This window comes from Salmo salar, chromosome ssa23 (assembly GCF_905237065.1).
Source record: "Salmo salar chromosome ssa23, Ssal_v3.1, whole genome shotgun sequence".
NCBI lineage: Eukaryota > Metazoa > Chordata > Actinopteri > Salmoniformes > Salmonidae > Salmo > Salmo salar.
The window spans coordinates 32,329,275-32,355,750 of NC_059464.1; the positions used below are offsets into that span (position 1 = coordinate 32,329,275).

General features: G+C 40.3%; 1 protein-coding gene across 1 annotated transcript in view; it reads left to right on the forward strand.

The window, feature by feature from the left end:
• The first annotated feature begins 670 nt into the window (after positions 1-670).
• The window catches only part of ell (elongation factor RNA polymerase II), a 48,001-nt gene continuing 22,195 nt past the window's right edge, over positions 671-26,476 (forward strand). Inside the window, exons 1-2 of the mRNA XM_014169746.2 lie at positions 671-892; positions 23,895-23,939. Of these exons, the coding sequence (XP_014025221.1) occupies positions 758-892; positions 23,895-23,939 (180 nt within the window). The 5' untranslated portion in view covers positions 671-757. The remainder of the gene's footprint in view (positions 893-23,894; positions 23,940-26,476) is intronic.

The window sequence follows — 26,476 nt, forward strand, 5'->3', positions numbered from 1 at the left end:
CTGGAATCTAATCTTGAAGTTGTCTTGTCACCCATACAACTGTCAAGCTATCTTTGACAGGTTGGGAGTACTTCTTCACCTCTGTTATTACAGTTCATAGACTCTATGCCTACACAATTGGGTCAAATTGAATGCTCGCCACTGTTACTGTCTTAGTAAATGGATTGACAGCACTACCGAAGGTAGAGACCAGTGTACAGTGAGTGGTGTTTTTTGTGTCCTTGATTTTGTTTATTTTGTATTGTTTGACCCTCTGCTCCTTTCAACATAAACTGTATCTGTCTGAAGACCGATAGTCATTTAGTGTTTCCTCTCATGTTCCATTTCTTTGGTACCAATGTGTTAGACTGGACATTCCCAACTCATGGATTCAGTGAGACATTGACGTCTCGTTGACGTAGTCCAGTGACCTGTTTCCTTCTTCCTTCCTACGCACGTCTCTGATATGCTTTCCATTGGTAACCAGTGGTCAGACATGTCTCATGTTTCAATTATTCATATTTTATCTTCAGTGCTTCATTATATTGAAGTAAAGAGACAGTTTATGATAAATCCTCCCGATAAATATGACGAACTTATTTGTCGCGCGTAAATGTTATGTTTATATAATATATTGTTGAGCATGTTTCAATGTATTAACTTATGACTTCATCACGCCGTGTACGTAACATGTATATTCATTAGAAAGCTGTGGGAGTTTTTCTGCGTTTACGACAGAGTGCTGCTCGTGCGCGAGCGTGGAGGCAATGGTAGCAAGATGGCGGCGTTGAAGGAGGAGCAGTGCTACGGACTGTCCTGTGGACGAGTGAGCAATGGCAGTAATGTCTCCGTCTTTCACGTAAAACTCACTGACAGCGCCTTGAGGGCATTTGAAGGTTACCAGAGTAGCAAGGTAATTGAATAACTCAAGTAAATGTAACTACATATTAGGTATATTTTGCTCGTTGGCTGACAGAGCTAGCTGGTTAGCAACTGGCTACTTCGCTGACATGCCAGCAAGCTTCATTAACTCGATAGCCAGCGTTACTATTTTATTTAGCTAGCTACACGAGTTAGATGCATGTTTGTTACTACACACCAACTAGTCATTTTAGGATTACCGTTCAGCTACCTTTTTAAATGAACCCAGTGTTAAACGAGGCTGGTAGCTTTCAGTGTGTGTGTTTTCAATATAAAACTCTAGCCAATCAGCCTTTTATAAGACATGCTAGCTAACGTAACAAGTGCGCTAGCTATGTTGGCAAGCAAACTAAGAATTCAGCAAGGATTCAGGTTGCTAGTTAATTAGGTGTCTAGTTTTTCCATTACCACCGTTAATTGGAACGATCAAAATGGTCAACTTGATCAGCCAACTAGCAAACATTTGCATAACGTTGCAAACTAGGGTAATGTAACTAACGTTCGCTTACCAGCCAATTAGTTAAGTTAGCTAGCTTTGATGTTATACCTTTGATTTAGGGTCAGTAATGAAGCTAGGGGCGTATCACAACCAACTACCTAAAAACATAACTAGCCATGTAGTGATGTTGAACAGCGATCGATGACATTTGGCAAAGTTTAGTAGGAAACGTTAGGCTTGGTAAGTTTGCTGAACTGACGCTAAACTCAGGCGAGCAATGTCGTTTGTTCAACGTTATCTAGCTAACTAGCCATGTATGAATTGCAGTCAACAAGTGAAGTGCAATAAAACCCTTGCGTTACGTTGCTATGCTTATATTACTTCTGGCAGACGTGAAAAGTGAGACATCTTGGAGGCTAGCCACCAGTAGCCCAAATTACCATACCGAGCTTGCTGTATTTTTTTTGTCAGTTTAACCTTCCACTTACAGCATTTCCCTGACTGATTTTATTCTTTTTATTTTTTTTTGCCAGCTGGTAAATAATGTTCTTGTGATAATGTTATTCAGTCATGGACTTTGAGTTGTTTTGAATTGCTAGCGAGATAGATATATATATGGTTCCCACCCTACATTGATGCTGGCCATCTATTTTATTCTATATTTGACTGAGAAAAGCCTGGCAGGCCAGGAAACCAACTACAAGGTTTGTGTTCATGCACATCTAGCTACAGTCTAACAAACCCAGTAGTATGGCAAGTAGTTTTATGATTCTTGTCTTTAAATTTATTGAGTTAGGGAAGAGGAAGTGGCCAACATAACCAGTGTGCTTTGAAACCGTTTGAAAAGAAAAGAAAATATTAGCTACCTAGCATGATAACGCTATGCAGTGTCCTTGATGTAGCTAATAAGAACATAGATGGTATCCTGCTGGGCTTTTCTTTGAAAAATATGGCCTATTAGTATTACAACATTTTATTTGTAACACGTGCTAATCATGCTCCAAATATGTGGTAATCATGCAGTTCATGCACATTTTTGCCCACTAAAGAAACATTGATTTAAAGACTACATTGTTAGTTACAGTTGATGTTGGCTACACAAATATTGTACATTTAAGGGTTTGAAATTACAGTAATCTGTGTATGGGATTTGTGCTTGAGAAATGTATTTTGTGATGCCTAGTCAGTGGAGAACTGGCCAATTCTGTTGAATGAAACCTGCAGTCGTTCAGCTGGAGGGATAGTACCATAGCTTTTCTCTTTTATTTCCCTACCCGAGCTTGGCTCTGATTTCAGAGGATGCAGACATTACGCAGCTTTGTAGTTGATGAATAGAGGCACTTTTTTACGCCTTTCATCCCCAGGCTCCATTGTCCACTGTACTGTTGTCTAATTGCCAATTTGTGGGAATCTGGCTTTTTTTGTGGCTGTGCTTACTGCACACATGAGTTAAAGATACAGCCTCTTATTATTTTTTAACTCTGTATCGTTGGGAAGGTGTCGTAAGCAAGCATTTCACGGTAAAGTCTACACTAGTTGTGTTTGGCGCATGTAACAAACATTTGATTCTTAGTACAAGGGCTGGGAATTGCCTGGGACCTCACAATAGGATATTAATACTACACTTAGGTGCTGATAAGTATTGCGGTTCTCACAATTTTGTATGTATTGTGATTGACATCGGTAACGACCCCAGCCCCCAATCACTACTTAGTATGATGTTTTCATATTGGAGTATCTGCTGATTGATTGAGGTGTTGAAATCTATCCCACTTGAAGTCTTTTTACAGTTGATATGCAAGTCCTCCTGTACAGACATGCCTGAGTAAGCACTTAAACTATGTCATTGTATACCTTTTCCTATATTCACTGGTGTTTAAGAATAAACCCTTAGTCACAGTTTGGCCTAGTTAGACATCTTTTTTTCCTGTTAGAGGAGGGAGCCATTGATTCCCTTTTGACCCCACCCCCCTCAGTATGGAGCACTGTGGTTTGGAAGCTGGGAGGGGTGAGAGGTCAAACTTGCATCATTTAGGGGGTGTTGTCCCTCAGCCGCAGCCCTGTAGTCGACTGGCCACAGAGACAAAAACACAATAAGAGCCGTCTTGAAAGAGCTCATAAACCACAAAGAAGGGAGGGAAGTTAAGATGACAAGCAATGCCTTGTGCTCCAGTCTTGATATCTGTGCCCAGGATAAACAGCTGGGAAGTGATTTCCCAAGGTCTGGCTGGTCCCTTTTTCTCTGTCTGGGGAGTTCTGTGTCTATTCCAAACACACAGTAGAATTACTTAAATATTTTATTGTAGTTTTGTAGATTAAATAGTTAAGCACTGCCTCTGGCCCTATATTGACCAGGAGGAAATCGATAACACTTTTAAGGTGTTCACCCATAAAATGATTAATTAATTCAAGGTTTATACAAATGGAGAATTGCTTCAGAAAAACACTAATCCAAACCCCATGTCTTTGCCATATATGGTTCAAAAGTTACATATTTACTCTGAGAATTTAGCATGTTTAGAGTGAATGGAATGTCATCATGGGCATGATTAAAAAGTGGTCACTGCTCAATAGAACTCTGGCCCTGTTTCGCGGCAGAACGCCAATAACTTAGCTTGTCAGCTGACATTCAAACTAGTGGCTATAGGTTCGTGAGTGAAAACATGGGCTTTTTCTAAATGACATCTGCTGAATATAAAACAAAGTGTGGACTAAATATATATTTAAGACTGAATTTCAATATCTGAACTCGGACAATCTGTTCCTTTTTTCATTGTGTATTTCTGAGTCTTGCCCGTTAAATCGCTATAGAAATGGCCTCTCAATGTAGATTGATCGCCAAGGATCTGGAAATGAAAATGACGACCTATTAAATTGATTTTGATTGGTCCAACCCACAGAAACACCTACAAATGGTACCACCTGCCAACGCCAAATATGGAGGAGATGCAACCAAGAGCAGCACGGTCAAAACAAGCAACTGTCACAGGAAATTAAACCTCTTATTTAATCAACACTGTCAAGTACATTAAGGTTACAATATTGTAGAGAGCAATCTAATTAATTCTGAGAGGGCAAAGAACTACGTTTTGACATTTCGTCGCACCCTCTTGAATTGCCCTGTTTTTCTCTACATTCTAGAGCAGTGAGTGAACCCCCAAACATATGGCATATAAAAAGTTTAGTTTTAACACCGTGTCCTTTTTCACCATCCAGTGATTCATTCTTTCTTTGTCTAGGTCAAGTCCTACTCAGAGAATGGTATTATAATATACAGCCTTTAGAGCATTGTGCAATAGTCCTCAGGTAGCATGGCAGACAGACTGTTATCCATGTCTGATGTGAGCAGTGCCAATGTCAACCCGTTGCTCTGTTTGCACATCTGATCAGAAGGACAGAATGAACTGGAGCTCCATACTGGGGATTCTCAGCCTGGAGACTGACACACATGAAGAAATAATGTGCCTTAAGTTGAAAATCTGATTTTTTTTAACGCCGATACCGATTTATTGGAGGACCAAGAAAAACCGATGCCGATTTTTAAAAATATTTATTTATTTATTTGTAATAATGACAATTACAACAATACTGAATGAACACTTATTTTAACTTAATATAATACATCAATAAAATCAATTTAGCCTCAAATAAATAATGAAACATGTTCAATTTGGTTTAAATAATGCAAAAACAAAGTGTTGGAGAAAAAAGTAAAAGTGCAATATGTGCCATGTAAAAAAACTAACGTGTAAGTGCCTTGCTCAGAACATGAGAACATTTGAAAGCTGGTGGTTCCTTTTAACATGAGTCTTCAATATTCCCAGGTAAGAAGTTGTAGTTATTATAGGAATTATAGGACTATTTCTCTCTATACGATTTGTATTTCATATACCTTTGACTATTGGATGTTCTTATAGGCACTTTAGTATTGCCAGTGTAACAGTATAGCTTCCGTCCCTCTCCTCGCTCCTACCTGGGCTCGAACCAGGAATACATCGACAACAGCCACCCTCGAAGCATCGTTACCCATGCAGAGCAAGGGGAACAACTACTCCAAGTCTCAGAGCGAGTGACGTTTGAAACACTATTAGTGCGCACCCGCTAACTAGCTAGCTTTTTCACAATGGTTACACCAGCCTAATCTTGGGAGTTGATAGGCTTGAAGTCATAAACAGTGCAATGCTTGAAGAATTGCGAAGAGCTGCTGGCAAAACGCACGAAGGTGCTGTTTGAATGAATGCTTACGAGCCTGCTGCTGCCTACCATCGCTCAGTCAGACTGCTCTATCAAATATCAAATCCTAGACTTAATTATAACATAATAACACACAGAAATACAAGCCTTTGGTCTTTAACATGGTCGAATCCGGAAACTCTCATTTTGAAAACGAAACGTTTATTATTTCAGTGAAATACGGAACCGTTCCGTATTTTATCTAACGGGTGGCATCCCTAAGTCTAAATATTCCTGTTACATTGCAGAACCTTCAATATTATGTCATAATTATGTTCAATTCTGGAAAATTAATTACGGCCTTTGTTAGGAATAAATGGACTTCACACAGTCCGCAATGAGCCAGGCGGCCCAAACTGCTGTGTATATACCCTGACTGCTTGCACGGAACGCTAGAGAAGTGACACAAATTCATGTTAGCAGGCAATATTAACTAAATATGCAGGCTTAACCTCTATGGGCTAGGTGGGACGCTAGCGTCCCCCCCGTGGTGCACTCCATCAACAGCAGGTGCATTTCAAGAGCGGCAAATTTGAATCCAAATAAATGTCAAAATTCAAATTTTTCAAACATACAACTATTTTACACCCTTTGAAAGATAAACATCTCCTTAATCTAACCACGTTTTACGATTTCAAAAAGGTTTTACGGCGAAAGCATAAATTTAGAGTATGTTAGGACAGTACATTTACAAGAGTTGTGTGTAATGTTTTGTCAATTCAAAGACAGGGTCACCAAAACCATAAAACCAGCTAAAATGATGCACTAACCTTTTACAATCTCCATCAGATGACACTCCTAGGACATTATGTTAGACAATGCATGCATTTTTAGTTCTATCAAGTTCATATTTATATCCAAAAACAGCTTTTTACTATGGCATTGATGTTGAGGAAATCGTTTCCCTCCAATAACAGGTAGTCAAGTCAACACCACAAATTAAATAATTAAAATTAGAAAACATTGGTAAAATATTATATTGTCATTTAAAGAATTATAGATTTACATCTCTTGAACGCAATCAACTTGCCAGATTTAAAAATAACCTTACTGGGAAATCACACTTTGCAATAATCTGAGCACTGCGCCCAGAAAAATACGCGTTGCGATACAGACTAGACGTCATGTTGTGGGAGATCTAAAATCGAAAATGCTATGTAAATAATCCATTACCTTTGATTCTCTTCATCAGATGTCACTTCCAGGAATCACAGGTCCATAACGAATGTAGTTTTGTTCAAAAAAGCTCATAATTTATGTCCAAAAATCTCCGTCTTGTTAGCACATGATCTAAGCCAGCCGGACTTCTCGTCATGAACGAGGGGAAAAAATATATTTACGTTCGTTCAAACATGTCAAATGTTGTATAGCATAAATCATTAGGGCCTTTTTTAACCAGAACATGAATAATATTCAAGGTGGACGAATGCATACTCTTTTATAACGTATTGGAACGAGGGTACCCAACATGAACTCGCGCGCCAGGTGTCTAATGGGCCATCATCGTTCCATGGCTCTTGTTCGGTCAGATCTCCCTCCAGAAGACTCAAAACACTTTGTAAAGGCTGGTGACATCTAGTGGAAGCAATAGGAAGTGCCAAAATATTCCTCAGCCCCTGTGTTTTTCAATGGGATAGGTTTAAAGGTAATACAACACATCAGGTATCCACTTCCTGTCAGAAAATGTCTCAGGGTTTTGCCTGCCAAATGAGTTCTGTTATACTCACAGACACCATTCAAACAGTTTTAGAAACTTTAGTGTTTTCTATCCATATATAATAAGTATATGCATATTCTAGTTACTGGGTAGGATTAGTAACCAGATTAAATCGGGTACATTTTTTTTTATCCAGCCGTGCAAATACTGCCCCCTAGCCCTAACAGGCTAAAAATATATACTTGTGTATTGATTTTAAAGAAAGGCATTGATGTTTATGGTTAGGTACATTGGTGCAACGACAGTGCTTTTTTCGCAAATGCGCTTGTTAAATCATCACCTGTTTGTCGAAGTAGGCTGTGATCCGATGAGAAATTAACAGGCACCGCATCGATTATATGCAACGCAGGACATGTTAGATAAACTAGTAATATCAACCATGTGTAGTTAACTAGTGATTATGTTAAGATTTATAGTTTTTTTATAAGTCTAATGCTAGCTAGCGACTTACCTTGGCTTCTTGCTGCCCTCGCGTAACAGGTAGTCAGCCTGCCATGCAGGCTCCTCATGGAGTGCAATGTAAGGCAGGTGGTTAGAGTGTTGGACTAGTAATCGGAACTTTGCAAAAAATGAATCCCCCCTGAATAAGGCAGTTAAACCCTGTTCCTAGGCCGTCATTGAAAATGAGTGTTCTTAATCTGACTTGCCTAGTTAAATAAAGATGTTAAAAAATACAAAAAAAACGGCAAATCGGTGGCAAAAAATACGGATTACCGATTGTTATGAAAACTTGAAATCGGCCCTAATTAATCGGCCATTACAATTAATCGGTACGTGTTATATATATATATATATATATGGCCTAATGTTCTCTTGTAGGGATTATTCTGCCATTGTAATCCTCAGGCTGGCCCCTAGGCAACCTGAAAAAGGAAGGGGGGGTGAAAAAAAAGTCCAGAAATTATTATAAATACAATTGGAAATTACATTTTCGTGGTGTAAAAATGCTTTGTGTAAACTTAAACCTCTTAAACTAGAAACTGTGTAAATGACAATGGACCTATAATATCTTTGAGAACTAAAAATTACTAAAGTAAAAGCTAGACAGGGAGAATTAAATTCCAAAAACACTGAATTAAGCAGTATTCATTTGATTGTTTGAGCACCGCATTAGCCATGGCAAAATTCATAGGATGTCAGGAAACTAGCTTTAAAACTACACAATTTTATCTCAGCTCCTTGGCAGAATATGTAGAATCTTAGAAAATTCTTTAAAAATGAACAATTCTTTACACAGCCATTTTACATTTAAGTCATTTAGCAGACGCTCTTATCCAGAGCGACTTACAAATTGGATAAATGGGTCCTGTAAAATGTAGATGTACTGATCGCGCCCCCTGCCAGGCCCACCACCTAAGCCCCTTTTTGATCCAGAAAAAAATAAATGTTGTGCAAAGTGTTGTGACACGGCCATTTTCTTATGAGGTATCAGTAATTCTCTGGCCTAGATTTTCCCCTATTTTCAGACGAGCCTGTTGTAAAGAATTGAATATCGTTCCAAGACCTTTTCAGAACATCCTATTACTGTACAGTCTTCTGTTGATAGGCAGTGTTTATTTAACTAGCTGCCTGTTTCTGTTTAAGTATATTTTGTTGCCAGTTGCCTCAAGTTACTTCAGCAGTTACCTTTTTATAGAAAAGCAGTCATTGTATGAAATCATGCCAGAATCTTTAAGATGGCACCTAAAATTGGCAGCTAAAATGGCTCCTAAAATGTGCTATTTCAGCTAAATGGATTTAAAGAGCTGAACTTGGTGTCCCTCTGTGGTATGATTGACACTAATGTTTTGGCCCAATGCCTTTTGGTGTCAGTGGGTTAGGTAATCGCCAGGTTATTCTTGGATTCTGTACAGGCAGTGTGAATTTTTACATTACATTCCTTACACAGTACATCAACCCTCAGGCCCCTGGTATGTGTAGAGAATTTAGCTCAATGTATAATACAAGGGTGAACAGAAGTGTTTCTAATTTCAAATCAGTTTTTCATTGAAAAGCTTAGCCAAAACTTTGAACCATTGTGTTACTCAGAATACAACATGAACATTTTGTGTTTCTCACAAGTGATCCAGTCTTGCTAGTAGGCTTCCAGAGATATTTGATATGTGCCTTCACAAACTAACCTCGTCTTTGCGGAGCATTTCCGTCTAGGCTAAAGCCTTTTAGTTTGCTGGCGGGCACAAGGAGTGACATTAGTGCTCTGGGTTGACTTTTTCCCCTTGACACCAGAGACAAGAAACTGATTGCGCTTTAATGAGAGCTGTCCTCTTTCCTACTTAGTATGCACTTTTGTTACCTCTCCAGGTGAAGGCCTTCAATTCTGTCACTGGCAATGTGTCTTTATAAGAATGGAATACACAATTTCCACCCAATTGCTCAATCATCACATGAAGTAAGACTAAATGGAATGTACATTTTTACATCTTGTTGCTGTTTTTACAACAAAAATTCCCCCGCTTTGGATGAAACCAGATCTCCATTTGTTACTGTATCCCATATTTTGTGTTATCTGAAACTCAAATGTAATTTGCTTAATTGACAAAGAACGCACATTGGAAGTTTTGTTTCATGTGCTCTGTGATGCTACAAGGTAGGTTTAACTAACAGCGACTGGTACAGGTTTTGTGCTGGTCTCAGTGCGTACGTACAAAATATACCCCAAAACATGTGCACCAATTTTCACGCAAAAGTTGACGTGAGAATGTGCTTAGTTTCGCATAAACTTTAGACCATGTGTATGCACAGTTTCTATTGGTTGAAGTATTGCATTGCAAGTAGCTTAGTATTTTGAGAAAATGGGGGATATGACCACATGCTTATTCATAACAAAAAAAACGGGGAAATATAATAAGATACAAACATTTGCTGTTAGTGAGAAGCGCTAAGATTTTGGGGCATTTTTGCATTCTAAAATAGTTAGAAATGGGCATCTATTTCATTTCCATGATCATTTCAGAATAAATTCCTCATATTTTCTGACTGATGGTTTCATACTCGTGAAGTAACATATAGGCCTACAAAGTGCCATCTCTCTCTTAATTGCATCCACTTTACACTAAATATAAACAATTTCAAGTATTTTGATCTATCCGATCCTGAGCACAGTTTAACGGTAGAACAGACTATTCACCTTTTCCATGTGTTTTTTAAGAAACTGTATATGTCTCTGAATAGCCTACTGTCATTTCTAATATCTCAAGTAAACAATATTTTATTAATAAACATAATACATATTTTCTTAACATTACACTAATTCCTCACCACCTTTTCTTGTCATGATGGGTTCATATTCCCGATGACGGTTTAGCTTGCAAGAAATTACCATACTCATCACTCATTTAGTTGGGCCTGTTGTAGGCTATTACACTGAACAGAAATATAAATGCAACAATTTCAAGAGTTTACTAAGTTGCAGTTTTATATAAGGAAATCAGTCAATTTAAATAAATTCATTAGGCCTTAATCTATGGATTTCACATGAATGGGAAGACGGATACTTTAAAAATAAAGGTTTGTTATTGGATCAGAAAACCAGTCTGTCTGGTGTGACCACCATTTGCCTCATGCAGCACATCACATCTCCTTTGCATAGAGTTGATCAGGCTGTTGATTGTGGCCTGTGGAATGTTGTCTTACTCCTCTTCAACGCTGTGAGAAGTTGCGGGAACTGGAAAATGCTATCATGCATGTCGATCCAGAGCATCCCAAACATGTTCAATGGGTGACATGTCGGGTGAGTATGCAGGTCATGGAAGAACTGGGACATTTTCAGCTTCCAGGAATTGTGTACAGATCCTTGCGACATGGGGCCGTGCATTATCATGCTGAAACATGAGGTGATGGCGCCAGATGAATGGCACGACAATGGGCCTCAGGATCTCATCACGGTATTTCTGTGCATTCAAATTGCTGTTGATAAAATGCAATTGTGTTCGTTGTCCGAAGCTTATGCCTTATACAATAACCCTACTGCCACCATGGGACACTCTGTTCACAACGTTGACATCAGCAAACTGCTCGCCTGCACGATGTCATACACGGTCTGCCATCTGCCCAGTACAGTTGAAACCAGGATTCATCTGTGAAGAGCACACTTCTCCAGCGTGCCAGTGGCCATAGAAGGTGAATATTTTCCCCCTGAAGTCAGTTACGACGTCGAACCACAGTCAGGTCAAGACCCCGGTGAGGACGACGAGCATGCAGATTATCTTCCCTGAGATGGTTTCTGACAGTTTGGTCAGAAATTCTTGGGTTGTGCAAACCCACAGTTTCTCCAGGTGGCTGGTCTCAGACGATCCCGTAGGTGAAGAAGCCGGATGTGGAGGTCCTGGGCTGGCGTGGTTACACGTGGTCTGCGGTTGTGAGGACAGTTGGATGTATTGCCACATTCTCTAAAACGACGTTGGAGACGGCTTATGGTAGAGAAATTAACATTTGCTTCTCTGGCAACAGCTATGGTGGACATTCCTACAGTCAGCATGCCAAATGCACATTCCCTCAACTTGAGACATCTGTGGCATTGTGTTGCGACAACTGCACGTTTTAGTGGCCTTTTATTGTCCCCAGCACAAGGTGCACCTGTGTAATCATGCTATTTAATCAGCTTCTTGATATTCCACACCTGTCAGGTGGATGGATTATCTTGGCAAAGGAGAAATGCTCACTAACATGGATGTAGACAAATTTGTGCACAAAATTTCAGAGAAATAAGCTTTTTTGTGTGTATTGAACAAGTATTTTGCTCTATGGAGCACGGTTTATAGTATACAGTAGAATTTAACAGATGAATAGACAGTTGATATTTTTGCTTTGAAGTGTGTAGACTACCACTAAGTAGGCCTACTGTAATTTTACTACTTTTTTTTGAGTAGACATGCTAGAAAATGTGTGCAGTGAAGCATATTTAGAAAAAGTAAACGCAAAACATTAGTGAATTGAAATGATCACAATTTGCAATAGATTGTTCTTTCAGAAAGTCAAATACAGCAAATGTCACTAAGTTTAAAACATTCTCAACACCTCCAGAGATATTTAATCAAGTTATTAATTGGTATTTCCTTAAAATATCCTTTGCCTAATTCCAATTCTTCCAAAGTATACAGCATGTAAGGGCATTTTTCAGACTGAGTTTTAATGCTCGTTCACGCACACAATTTCATGATGGGTCTGATTTATAATGGGAAATATGTGTATATATGGCGTGCAGCAAGTTTATATATCTCTTTTTGTACGTGCGCAGTCTTTTCTAAAATTGCTCAGATATTTAGTGTAAAATGTACGCAACGGTTGTATTTGAGGCCCCTGGTGCCATGGATATTTAAGTAATGCTGACTTCTCAGTTTGAACAGAACGAATGGGGCGCTAGCTAGCAAGATCATAACCACAGCCAAATATGACTCCAAAATGTAATGGATGGTGTGGCCCTCAGTCCCGTGGGCTAGTCACACTGGATGGCCTGATATCACTGTGTACAGAGCTGACCTGCATTCTTGCTAGGTCTCATGTGTCTAGTCATCGCGCTGTGAATTTCCCAGTAGTCAAGCGTTGGGAGCTACCCCAGATGATGTCCTGTCCTGCTGAGTGCTGGTCCGGTGCCATCACTGCATGTGGAAATGAGCGGTTGTTGGCCCAGGGCCTGGGTGCTAAGATCCAATGTGGGGAGCTGCTCAGTTCCACTGGCCTCCTCACAGATGAGTCCTGGAAAGTTTAGGGTTATCCTCATAACAGCGTCTGTTCTTACACTCGTGTCACAGGTTTAGTTAATGTCACATAGTTGTATGGTCATTTGATTTCACGTGCTGATATTTTCAAGTTGGAGTTGACTGGTGCTTTGTCACATGTTGAATAGTTTTCCCTCGCTCCTACCTACAACTGGAACTCCCAACTGTTGTTTTTTGGTGTCATTGGGTGATTTCTCAAAGTTATTTAAAGAAGATGTAGATTATATCAAGTTCCAATTTTAAGATGATTGTCGAAGCTTTATAGAAATTCTCACCTTCACTTTTTCTTGATGGAATTTTTTATTTGATCAATTCCTCTGCAGACAGCTGTTGTAAACTAGCTGAATGTCCTATAGTGTGTTGATTTAGTGTTACACAGATCTTCCCAATGATTGGAACTTTGGTGCTACGCCACTGATATTTCTAAAACACATTTCCATGTGGAAACAGCCTCTTATGCAGTCAATCATACTTTTAGCTGTTTTAATGTCGTTTAATACATTTAGCAGTTTTATGTAGCATAACTTGATTTCCGTTTAAAAACATAACGTTTTTATTTCAAAGACCTGTGCCAATATGGGAACTTTGGAGACTCCTTTGACGTGATTTCAAGCCAACGCGATGATTGATTTGAGAGCATTGATGCTACATTCAATTTAAAACTTGAACCAGTGTTTATAGTAGTGCAAGGTTGTCTCCCCGGAGAGGTGAGGGGAGTCTCATCACTGCACTGTTGAGATTATCTACAGCCATATTGATTTGGCACAAAATGCACAGTGAAAATTGATGCCTGCAGTGTTTTAGGAGTAACCCTCCTAATGACCCTGTGACATTTTAGTCCTAGGATAGTCTGGTTACCGGCAGGTCCTGTGGATGGGGATTAGAACTCGATATTCTATTGCAGGACTGTTATCCAACTAGAGGCCTAACTTTAAAAGGGTAAAGCACTGGTGAAAAACATTGTGCTGTGCCTTTACTTTGGCACGGTCTGTGCATGTAAATCTGCCTTATCTCTTTGCATGCAGATCAGCTGACACTTTGCAAACTAGTCTGCACGTCAAGAACTTCCCAGTGTCCAAACCACCCATTAAATTGCCAACGACAGTTGAATGTTGAAGAATCACCATCCCTCAATTTAGGGCTGGGTGATATGGCCTAAAAACATATGTATATATATTTTTTTCTCAAATTTATGGATTTATGATATCTCTGTTTTCTCTATGCTTTGTTGTACAATCAAAGGTAAAATGCACTGCATGTCAGTCAGGAATAATCTGAATTCAGGTCCTGTGAAATTATACCTAGGCTAAATATACAGTACAATGCCTTCAGAAAGTATTCACACCCCTTGACGTTTTCCACATGTTATGTTACAGCCTGAATTTAAAATGGATTGAATTGAGATGTTGTCACTGGCCTCCACACAATAACCCATAATGTCAAAGTGGAATTGTTTAAAAAAAATTTTTTTACAAATGAATAAAAAATGAAAAGCTGATGTCTAGAGTCAATAAGTATTAAACCCCTTTATGGCAAGCCTAAATAAAAATGTGTTCGTCACAAGTTGTGCAACAATAGTGTTTTAACGTTTTATTTTTGAATAGCTACCGCATCCCTGTACCCCACATATACAATTACCTGTAAGGTCCATAATTTGAGCAGTGAATTCCAAACAAATTCCAGGTAGATGGGTAAAATTGAAATTTGTGTATCCCTTTGAGTATGGTGATATTTTTTGCACTTTGGATGGTGTATCAATACACCCAGTCACTACAAAGACACAGGCATCCTTCCTAACTCAGTTGCTGGAGAGGAAGAAAAACACTCAGGGATTTCACCGTGAGGCCAATGGTGACTTTAAAACAGTTAGTTTAATGGCTGTAATAGGAGAACTGAGGATGGATCAACATTGTAGTTACTCTACAATACAAACATAATTGACAGAGTGAAAAGAAGGAAGCCTGTACAGAATACAAATATTCTAAAGCATGCATTCTGTTTGCAATAAGGCACTAAAGTAAAACTGTAAAAAATGTGGCAAAGAAATGAACTTATTGTCCTGAATACAAGGTGTCATGTTTGGGGCAAATTCAACAAGCATGGTGGTGGCTGCATCATGTTATGAGTTTGCTTGTCATCTGCAAGGACTATGGAGTTCTTTAGGATAAAAAGAAATGGAATAGTGCTAAGTACAGGCAAAATCATGTAGGACAACCTGCTGGTCTGCTTCCAACAGACACTGGGAGACAAATTCACCTTTCAACAGGACAATAGCCTAAAATACAAGGCCAAATATACACTGGAGTTGTTTAGCAAGACAACATTGAATGCTCCTGAGTGGTCTAGTTACAGTTTTGACTTAAATCGGCATGCAAATCTATAGCAAGACTTAAAAATGGCTGTCTAGCATTGATCAACAACCAACTTGACAGATCTTGAAGAATTTAAAATAATAATGTGCAAATATTGTACGATCCAGGTGTGCAAAGTTCATAGAGATTTACCCAGAGACTCACAGCTGTAATCACTTCTAAAGTTGATTTTTAACATGTATTGAGTCAGATGTGAATACTTAAGTAAGTTAGATTTGTGTATTTCAATACATTTTATAACATTTCTAAGAACATATTTTCACTTTGTAATTCTGAGGTATTGCTTGTAGATGGGTGAGGAAAAACATCAATTTAATCAATTTTGAATTCAGGCTGTAACACAACAGAATGTGGAATTAGGCAAGGGGTATAAATACTTTCTGAAGGGCCTGTAAGTCTTCCACAAGACCCACTAACAACTCATTATTTTATCAAGATACTTCAACCTTTTTTTATAGTAATCACTGATCTGGCTTTCAAACTCAGTCTATTAATATGCATTTTTTTTAAATGACCAGAACCATGCATAATGCACATTCACTAATTACTAACTTCGTGTAGCAGGCGTTATAAAAAATGTACACGTCTCATAAGCAATCTCTCAAGCACAGGCCCACGTGCTAGTGAGTGGCCAGCTTATGTATGTATGTATGTATGTATGTATTTAGATATTTATTTCATGTTTAGCCAATTTGGATCTATTTGCTAGCTAACAAGGCAGAAGAGTTGAATTATTATGAACACACCCTTCTGTCCGTCTCCAACTGATTGAACAGCATGCTAGCCTGTCCACTTTGTTCACATGTTGAAATCAAGTGGCCTACCTTGTTCCCATTCTGAGAAATGAGTTGCCAATTCCTTTTATATAATTGTGTTTTATGCTTATTGCACATTTATAAAACAGACTACACAGTAAAACAGTTAAAATGCTGCTTGCGGGATGTGGCCGTGCGACAAACTGAGCATTCATTTTCCAGAATTAAATGTTAATTAATAATCCTGTTTTGGTAGTGTCTGCGTGCAATTTGAGCAGTTGAGACATAAAAAGAGTATCATTAGCCTTTCTATGCTCTATTACAGTAAAATAAAGTCTGTTTCTGTGTCCATACGACCAATTCTGTTGGACCAAACCTCCAACGCAAATAGCGAGTTGAAACCACTTGTCAGAGAGGAAGAAGTGATCTCTCATCTTTGTTTTAAATGATGGGGACGGGCTTGGTGTGTGTCTCGCCAAAATGTGTCCAAAATAAGCCCAATGCGTTTCTATGGGCTTATTTTAGACATAAGCTTGCCGCCTGCCTTCCCGCCTTTGGGAAAACAACTCCCATTGTTAGGGCGGAGACGTTATATACAGATCACTGGTGAAAATGGAAAGGTGCACAGAGGGAGCGACGGAGACAAGACCAGAAAGACATGAGAACAAGTGTGTGTGTGTATATATATATAGATAGATAGATAGATAGATAGATAGATAGATAGATACAGTGGGGGGGGGGGAAGTATTTAGTCAGCCACCAATTGTGCAAGTTCTCCCACTTAAAAAGATGAGAGAGGCCTGTAATTTTCATCATAGGTACACGTCAACAATGAGAGACAAAATGAGAAAAATCCAGAAAATCACATTGTAGGATTTTTAATGAATTTATTTGCAAATTATGGTGGAAAATAAGTATTTGGTCACCTACAAACAAGCAAGATTTCTGGCTCTCACAGACCTGTAACTTCTTCTTTAACTTATTGGGGCTATGTGGGACGCTAGCGTGCCACCTGTGGTGCACCCTATCAACAGCAGGTGCATTTCAAGAGCGCAAATTTGAAACCAAATAAATGTCAAAATTCAAATTTTTCAAACATACAACTATCTTACACCCTTTGAAAGATAAACATCTCCTTAATCTAACCACGTTGTCCGATTTCAAAAAGGTTTTACGGCGAAAGCATAAAGTTAGATTATGTTAGGAGAGTACATTGACAATAGCTGTGTGTAATGTTTTGTCAATTCAAAGACAGGGTCACCAAAACCATAAAACCAGCTAAAATGATGCACTAACCTTTTACAGTCTCCATCAGATGACACTCCTAGGACATTATGTTAGACAATGCATGCATTTTTAGTTCTATCAAGTTCATATTTATATCCAAAAACAGCGTTTTACTATGGCATTGATGTTGAGGAAATCGTTTCCCTCCAATAACCGGCAGTCAAGTCAGCACCACAAATTAAATAATTAAAATTAGAAAACATTGGTAAAATATTATATTGTCATTTAAAGAATTATAGATTTACATCTCTTGAACGCAATCAACTTGCCAGATTTAAAAATAACCTTACTGGGAAATCACACTTTGCAATAATCTGAGCACTGCGCCCAGAAAAATATGCTTTGCTATACAGACAAACGGCCATGTTGGAGAGATCTAAAATCGAAAATACTATGTAAATAATCCATTACCTTTTGATTCTCTTCATCAGATGTCACTTCCAGGAATCCCAGGTCCATAACGAATGTAGTTTTGTTCAAAAAAGCTCATCATTTATATCCAAAAAGCTCCGTGTTAGCACATGATCTAAGCCAGCCGGACTTCTCGTCATGAACGAGGGGAAAAAATATATTTACGTTCGTTCAAACATGTCAAACGTTGTATAGCATAAATCATTAGTGCCTTTTTTAACCAGAACATGAATAATATTCAAGGTGGACGAATGCATTCTCTTTTATAACGTATTGGAACGAGGGTACCCAACATGAACTCGCGCGCCAGAGTCTAATCGGCCATCACCGTTCCATGGCTCTTGTTCGGTCAGATCTCACAGTAAAAGACTCAAAACACTTTAAAGGCTGGTGACATCTAGTGGAAGCAATAGGAAGTGCCAAAACATTAATCAACCCTTGTGTGTTTCAATGGCATAGGCTTAAAGGTAATTCAACACATCAGGTATCCACTTCCTGTCAGAAAATGTCTCAGGGTTTTGCCTGCCAAATGAGTTCTGTTATACTCACAGACACCATTCAAACAGTTTTAGAAACTTTAGGGTGTTTTCTATCCATATATAATAAGTACATGCATATTCTAGTTACTGGGTAGGATTAGTAACCAGATTAAATCGGGTACGTTTTTTTATCCAGCCGTGAAAATACTGCCCCCTAGCCCCAACAGGTTAAGAGGCTCCTCTGTCCTCCACTCGTTACCTGTATTAATGGCACCTGTTTGAGCTTGTTATCAGTATAAAAGACACCTGTACACAACCTCAAACAGTCACACTCCAAACTCCACTATGGCCAAGACCAAAGAGCTGTCAAAGGACACCAGAAACAATATTGTAGACCTGCACCAGGCTGGGAAGACTGAATCTGCAATAGGTAAGCAGCTTGGTTTGAAGAAATCAACTGTGGGAGCAATTATTAGGAAATGGAAGACATACAAGACCACTGATAATCTCCCTCGATCTGGGGCTCCACGCAAGATCTCACCCCGTGGGGTCAAAATGATCACAAGAACGGTGAGCAAAAATCCCAGAACCACACGGGGGGACCTAGTGAATGACCTGCAGAGAGCTGGGACCAAAGTAACAAAGCCTACCATCAGTAACACACTACGCCGCCAGGGACTCAAATCCTGCAGTGCCAGACGTGTCCCCCTGTTTAAGCCAGTACATGTCAAGGCCCGTCTGAAGTTTGCTAGAGAGCATTTGGATGATCCAGAAGAGGATCGGGAGAATGTCATATGGTCAGATGAAACCAAAATAGAACTTTTTGGTAAAAACTCAACTTGTCGCGTTTGGAGGACAAAGAATGCTGAGTTGCATCCAAAGAACACCATACCTACTGTGAAGCATGGGGGTGGAAACATCATGCTTTGGGGCTGTTTTTCTGCAAAGGGACCAGGACAACTGATCCGTGTAAAGGAAAGAACGAATGGGGCCATGTATCGTGAGATTTTGAGTGAAAACCTCCTTCCATCAGCAAGGGCATTGAAGATGAAACATGGCTGGGTCTTTCAGCATGACAATGATCCCAAACACACCGCCCGGGCAACGAAGGAGGGGCTTCGTAAGAAGCATTTCAAGGTCCTGGAGTGGCCTAGCCAGTCTCCAGATCTCAACCCCATAGAAAATCTTTGGAGGGAGTTGAAAGTCCGTGTTGCCCAGCGACAGCCCCAAAACATCACTGCTCTAGAGGAGATCTGCATGGAGGAATGGGCCAAAATACCAGCAACAGTGTGTGTGAAAACCTTGTGAAGACTTACAGAAAACGTTTGACCTGTGTCATTGCCAACAAAGGGTATATAACAAAGTATTGAGAAACTTTTGTTATTGACCAAGTACTTATTTTTCCACCATAATTTGCAAATAAATTCATTAAAAGTCCTACAATGTGATTTTCTGGAATTTTTTTCTTCTCATTTTGTCTGTCATTGTTGACGTGTACCTATGATAAATTACAGGCCTCATCTTTTTAAGTGGGAGAACTTGCACAATTGGTGGCTGACTAAATACTTTTTCCCCCTATGCATGTACACACACACACACACACACACACACACACACACAAACTTGATTCTTGCGATACAGGCATTTGGAATATCGCGCAGAAACATACGTTTGAATGAGTCTACTTAATTATATTTATCGCCCTACCCCAACTCTCTGTTCTAGCTTCATCTTCGTCATGCAAAGGTACGCCCCAGAATAATCTTGGGCCTAGACTCGTTGAGGTTTCTCTTATTTGCATGACACCAGCTGGTGGCCGTTCTCCAGTTTTGTGAACATCCATGGCCCGTTCAGGACCCACACTCTGTCCTACGGTTAGCTCTGTGGAACATTCTTGGCTCCAGTCCCAGAGAATAGTGACATATCAGCAGCCCATTCAAATGAACAGGCTGAGTGTTGCACTGTCAGTGGGGGGGGGGGGGCTAAATTCGGTACTCTGTTTTACGTTGCAGCGGTGGGGTTGACGGAACGTGCAGGCTCCATTGAATGGCTGGCTGGTTCAGACTGAGCACAGGTCTGGGTAAAACTAGATCTCAAGAAATGGTCTCTCTACAGACTGGTTGCCTCCCGCAATGCACCAATATTCCAGTTTACACGTCTGTAGAAGTTCCGGCGTCAGTTGGAAATGGGAGGCGTGTCACCCGTGACTTTATTGCTGTATTCGTTTGTTACCCTGGCTAAACATGAGCACAGTTCCCGCCTGCATTTTTAGCCCTGCATACCCGAACTCATGATTTGTTGGTAGAGTTGTCTGTGAAGAAGACCCTCCCTGGATAAAAATGGTTCCCCTTTCCAAATGTCCTAGAGAATCTGACATCCTCCCCAGACCTAGTGCTCAGGCTCCTTGGTCTGGGTTTTAGACTAGCCAGTAAAGGCCAGGGTTGTACTGAGGAACGCATGGGAAAAGATCTCTATTCTGTTGCTCTGAAATTTTACATGCATGTTCCAATGACTGTATGGGATTCGGAATTACTTGTGAAATTGAAATTCTCACGTTGCGTCACGTATTCCAGTCCAAATCGTCCAGTCACAATTGGTTTTGATACATTGTGCTTTGTCGTCTTTTTGCCAAATTGCATTCATCATATAAAGTGACTTCAGCCAGTTAGCACCTTACTTACCTGTTTCAGACTTAGGAAATGTATTCCTTTTTTACACGTTTTGATTTGAGAACAACCCCACAAACTTGACAGAGGAAAGAAAGGTAAACTAACATTGTAATGGAATAATGCAAAATGTAAGGAAACTACAACTAAAGTGACAGTTATAAATGTATGTTGGTATAACTGACGGTCGACCTTATTCATTGTGCGTGAAGGTGGTGGAATTATGAAGGGAATTAAGTCAAGGTCAGAATACGTTTCATCTGTAGACACCTCCGCCATACCTTAAATACTTTGATCTCCACCCAAAACAAATAGCCGGTGAAAAGCATGCTAATCTCATGCTTAAGTTTAAGGTCAGAATAGACGTGGCGAAAAAGGTGCATAAAGGGAATTGCGTTTGATTATGCGCACTTAACTCTGGACGCAATCTCCCCTATAATACGGATGTGGCTGAACACACAAATGACCTTTGTGTCAAAATGTCATCCATGATTAAAGAAACACTTTCTGACCGCAAAGAAATTCACAGAACTACAACCTGTATTTTACATTGGGTAATGGGAAAGTCCACAGACCAGGGGCTACCCTGTTCACAATCTGCCATGTTCACAGCTGCCGGTGTGAGTGGGCACAGTGTCAGTCGTTGGATGTTCTGCAGTGCCACCATCTGCTCAATGGCAGCGTCACTGTAATCTTTCCAAAGGCTCTTCTATGCTCCGGGCAGGCTAGCCTCTCTTCCTGGTTCACATGTGATCTCCAGAAGTGTCAATGAGGAAGGAAACCAGAGGGACTTCCTCTATTGCTTGTCAGAGTTGTCAGGCATGTTCCTACTTATTGAAGCTTGGCTATGATTAGTGGAAAACATGTTGTGCTTAGTCTCCTAGACTAGCCAGCAATTGCTTGGCATCCTGTAAGGCGCTGCAGAGGGTAGTGCGTACAGCCCAGGCCAAGCTTCCTGCCATCCAGGACCTATATACTAGGTGGTGTCAGAGGAAAGCCCCAAAAATTGTTCCAAGACTCCAGTCTCCTAAGTCGTAGACTTCTTTCTGCTACCACACTGCAAGTGGTATTGGAGTGCTAAGTCAAGGACTAAAAGGCTCCTTAACAGCTTCTACCTCCAAGCCATAAGACTGCTGAACAATTAATCAAATGGCCACCCGGACTATTTGCTTTGACCCCCCCCCCTTTAAACTGCTGCTACTCCCTGTTTGTTATCTATGCATAGTCAATGTCCCCCTACCTACATGTAGCCTCATTGTTTTGTGTCCCTTTTTATTATATTTTCAACTTTAGTTTATTTAGTAAATATTTTAGTAAATAAGGGCTTGTAAGTAAGCATTTCACGGTAAGGTCTACACCTGTTGTATTCGGCGCATGTGACATAACTTTTGATTTGTTCAAGTAAATCATGTTCTGCTCCTGTATAGTCTCCTATCATGCAATCAATGGTTTGTTCAGTAGTGGTGTGTTTATTGCTATGTCTGCTTGACTTGATAGAGTAAGCTCGACGCTGATGTGCCCAGTGGTCTGCTGTACTGCAGACCATGGCTTCTTTAGCAGTGTAACCCATTGTGTAATAGGTTTAAAGGTTTACCTTAGGTGAAAAGGGTAACTTGTTTTGAGTTCAACACCAGCGTCTGTTCTTAAACCATCTTATTTTTCTCCCACACATTCGGACACGGTAAGGCTTGTAACCTCAGTGCTATGGATAAAAGTTTATGTACCAGTTATTTACCAAAGTTATTTTACTCAGAACAAATATTTGGTCACAACTAGTTTTTTTTGTTTTTTGTTAGGCTTTTGGTGAGGTAATTCACATGGCTATTCACACAACTCAGTTGTGTGAATAGTCTGCCTGTGTCATTATGCAATTAATATGATTGGCTGTGCTGTTGAGTACATTGATCAGGCAAGTCGTATGCTCATTGCTCATCTGATTTTATGCAAGTGCTTTGCAAACATCTAGTTTTGATTTATTGAATGTTTGTCCCCCATAACTTCACCATATTTATCTGAGCCTCATCTGGTGGCTGCTAACAGTGGAACATATCAACAACAAAAATGTCAGCACCAGGAACACCATTCTGATTGGCTGGCAGTGTACCAACTGCTTGCCGTTGCACTGAATAGCCTGAGTGATGAAAAACAAATGAGGACACCACATTTATTTTACTGCAGCGCAACTGGCATGCTTCTTTTTATGTGTGCAGATTGTTTTGCAGGAAATGCCTGTGTATGTGGGTTTTTTTGTCTGCCTGTGTGCCTATGTAGGTGAAATATGAAAACAGGGAAGGGAGCGCAGCTGATTGACGTGGATGGCCTGCTGCTTGCTTTGCATTTCTATCCTGTCACCCTCTAAAGACAATATTTTAATATGATGAGCGATGGCAAGACCTTGACATTTTAGGGAGGCTAGTTGGAGCAGCACAGCGAGGCAATTTCGAAAAAAAACTCTAAACTGAGTGCTTGATGTGAAATACAGAAGGCTTTCACCTCATCCAAACAGGACAATTTGTAAAAAGTTCCATGCAAGCAGTGGTCCGCTGTGAGTAGTATGCATATGGGAGAACGACTACTTCCTCACCTTTCACACAGCAGTAACAGGGGACGCTGCTTGACAGATTAGTCCCATCATAAAGGACAGCTAGATTATCCAGATTACTTATCTGGTTTCTGTACATTTAGACTAGTTAAAGATTCATCATGATAATCCGGTGGTCATTTGGATGTGGTTAGATTTCAATTGTAATGCACAGTGTTTATACTGTTTAATGTGCCTGTCTCCTGAATGGGCTTTACTGAACAGTCCTCTTTTTTTGCCCACCAAGCAGGATCTATGAGGTTTGACCCATTAAATCCACTTGTTCAGTAGGATTGGTTTTCAATGTGACTGTGTTTATTTGTCCTATATCTCTCAGGACCTGTCTTCACAACCGCTGATCCGATTTACTGGAAACCAAGGGGTAAGTGCATTTGAAGTTATAACAACTCTTTATATTTTGCAGTAAAATTATGTGATCACTGTCTGCAAATGAGTTTGCACCACAGACTACATTTTTCTATCGGTAAAGCATTAACTCAGACTGTGTTCTGTGTGTGTATAACCAAGTACTGACTAGACGGCCTCTGTAGCTGCAGTGAGCTGTGTTGTCTGCGAGTGACTGGCAGGATTAGATTTCCTGTCATATTTTGGCAGCGACATGCGTGGCTACAATTACATCTGCACTGAGCAGAGGGGTGCAGCTGTACTATCAGGCCTAGATATTCCCCTCACAGGGTGGACAGACAGACACAAGTTCTGTCCATGTGAGAGACAAGGAACTTGTCTGGACACACGACCCAGACAAGTCCCATCACATGCTCTTCTAGTATGGACAGCATCAGTCTGTACAAATTAGCCCGTAGGAAAAAATATATATTTTCTGTAAGGTGAGCATTGTCATTCTCAGTATGAGCAGCACTGTATGCATTCCAGACGTTTAACGCTGCTGGTCCAACATCTCTCCATCAAACAAGCCCTCACTAATGTGATTCAGTTTGTTAGTGACATTTACACTGAAGTGTTGACGGTGTAGATTTAGATTTGTTTTCATTTCAGACATCAGAACATAAACTGGAGCGGTGCCACATGTTGCTAACGTGTCTAATTTCTATTGTTTGGATAATCAGTACTGTTTAGACCTAGATAAGCTAAAGCTAAGCGAGCTGTCTGAACACTACCGTGTACAGAAGGTAGGTGGGTCACATGCGATCCAGTGTCTAATGTGGTTACAAAGTGAGAGGTTTCAGTGGCCATTGGATTGTGCTTTAAACGTTTTGAACAGTCTTTTCTCTCATTTGAAGCAATGCACGACCATGTCTTTGTCTTAATTAACCATTTGTAAATATGGTATTGGAACTGACCCTGTATATAGCTTACTTCTCGTGTTCTTATTTTTGTGTTTTTGTTCTACCTTATGTTATTTTTAGTACATTGATATTGATTTCTGCATCATTGGGTTTAGTGCTAGCAATAAAGGCATTTCACTGTACTTGTACACATGACATTAAAACTTGAAACCCTCAGTCTAATATTTTGATAAAGCTGTAAAGTGTTTAAAGCGTCTGCGTTTTTCATATGGTAGTTAAATCTCCATCGGATGCCTGCCCCCCCCAATTCATGCTTCTAGCGGGAGGTATCAGTAATTGCTCCCATCAACTTGAGAGATCAGATGGTTAGAAAATATGGTGTTTTTACTGGGTGTTTGAAGTGCTGAATTATGCATGTGTTTAATGGCTGGGCTGGATAGGAACCTGTTCTATTAGTTCACCGGAATGCTAATGAGAGCGGGGGCGTGAGGGGGAAAGCTGCTAAATGATGTGTTGGCTGCTCAGTGTGACCATAGCATTTACATTCATTCATATTGGCAGAGCTTTCATTCAGTCACTTCCAGGGTCAAGGTGGCATAATAGAACCAGCTCAAAGAATAGTCAGGAAAGGTAAACAGGCCAGGGATGGTAAACATCCTGTGTGGGTGAACGACTGTGTGTGTGTGTGTCAGTGTTCCTCAGGCTGTATGTCTGGCTGTATTTGGCGAGGAGGACAGGCTTGTGCCAGCAATGAATGCCCCCTGCTTTGCACGGCCTCTCCCTCAGCTGTTTCATTAATTACAGCTAAGGAGGAGCTGCTGTGAAGGGGCAGTCCTCTCCAGTGCCCCTGGCCTGAAAAGAGGCTTTGTTTGCAGGACTGTGCAAAATATGAAGAGAGCTGGAGGCAGAGAGAAAAGGGGGTTGGAAATGGCTGTTAAAATCCATTTGCTTTTCAGATGGTAGGGTGGGTGACCATGTCTGTCTGGTGGAGAGGGTGCGCTGGAGTGTGCTGTTCATTCAGCTTTTTGTTGAGGATGGACTACCCCTCTTTCCATGCTCCCTGTTTCTCATTTGAGTGCATGTTTTGGTAATAAAATGCATCATTTTGGCTTGGCATTTCCTCTGAGAGAAGGCTGCTTCCGACCTGTCTGGTTGGTTATGGCTAGATGTAGTGTGGGTTTGAGGTTCGCTGGTTTTCATGTGGATAAAGTATTTTTGAGAGGGTAGTAATTCACCACCTGACTGTAACGTCTGTGTGAAGTTCCAGTGTCCATAGATAACTGCCAGTAGGCACAAGCAGTAGCCCATTGCTGCAGCATTACTGTTGGTTGGTTGGCCCCGGCCTGCCTGCAGTGGGATCAGGGCATCTGTTGCGTGGAGCCTCAATCAGCCCACATTCACAGCTGGGGCCCGACTCTGTAATCCTGTACTGTGTCAGACTGACTCACCCCTCCTTTGCCTTCCAGTGAGTCCCACTGCCTCTTAATCATCGCAGGTTACACACACACTCACTACCCTTGTAAATTGTGTGTGTGTGAGATCGACATACTCTTACTGATGAGGGGTGTCTGGTGTGCACATCTGCAGTCACCTCAGTTATCCGGAAGTGGTGAATTGATGATATTCAGCGGAACTTTTGAATGAGGAAGCA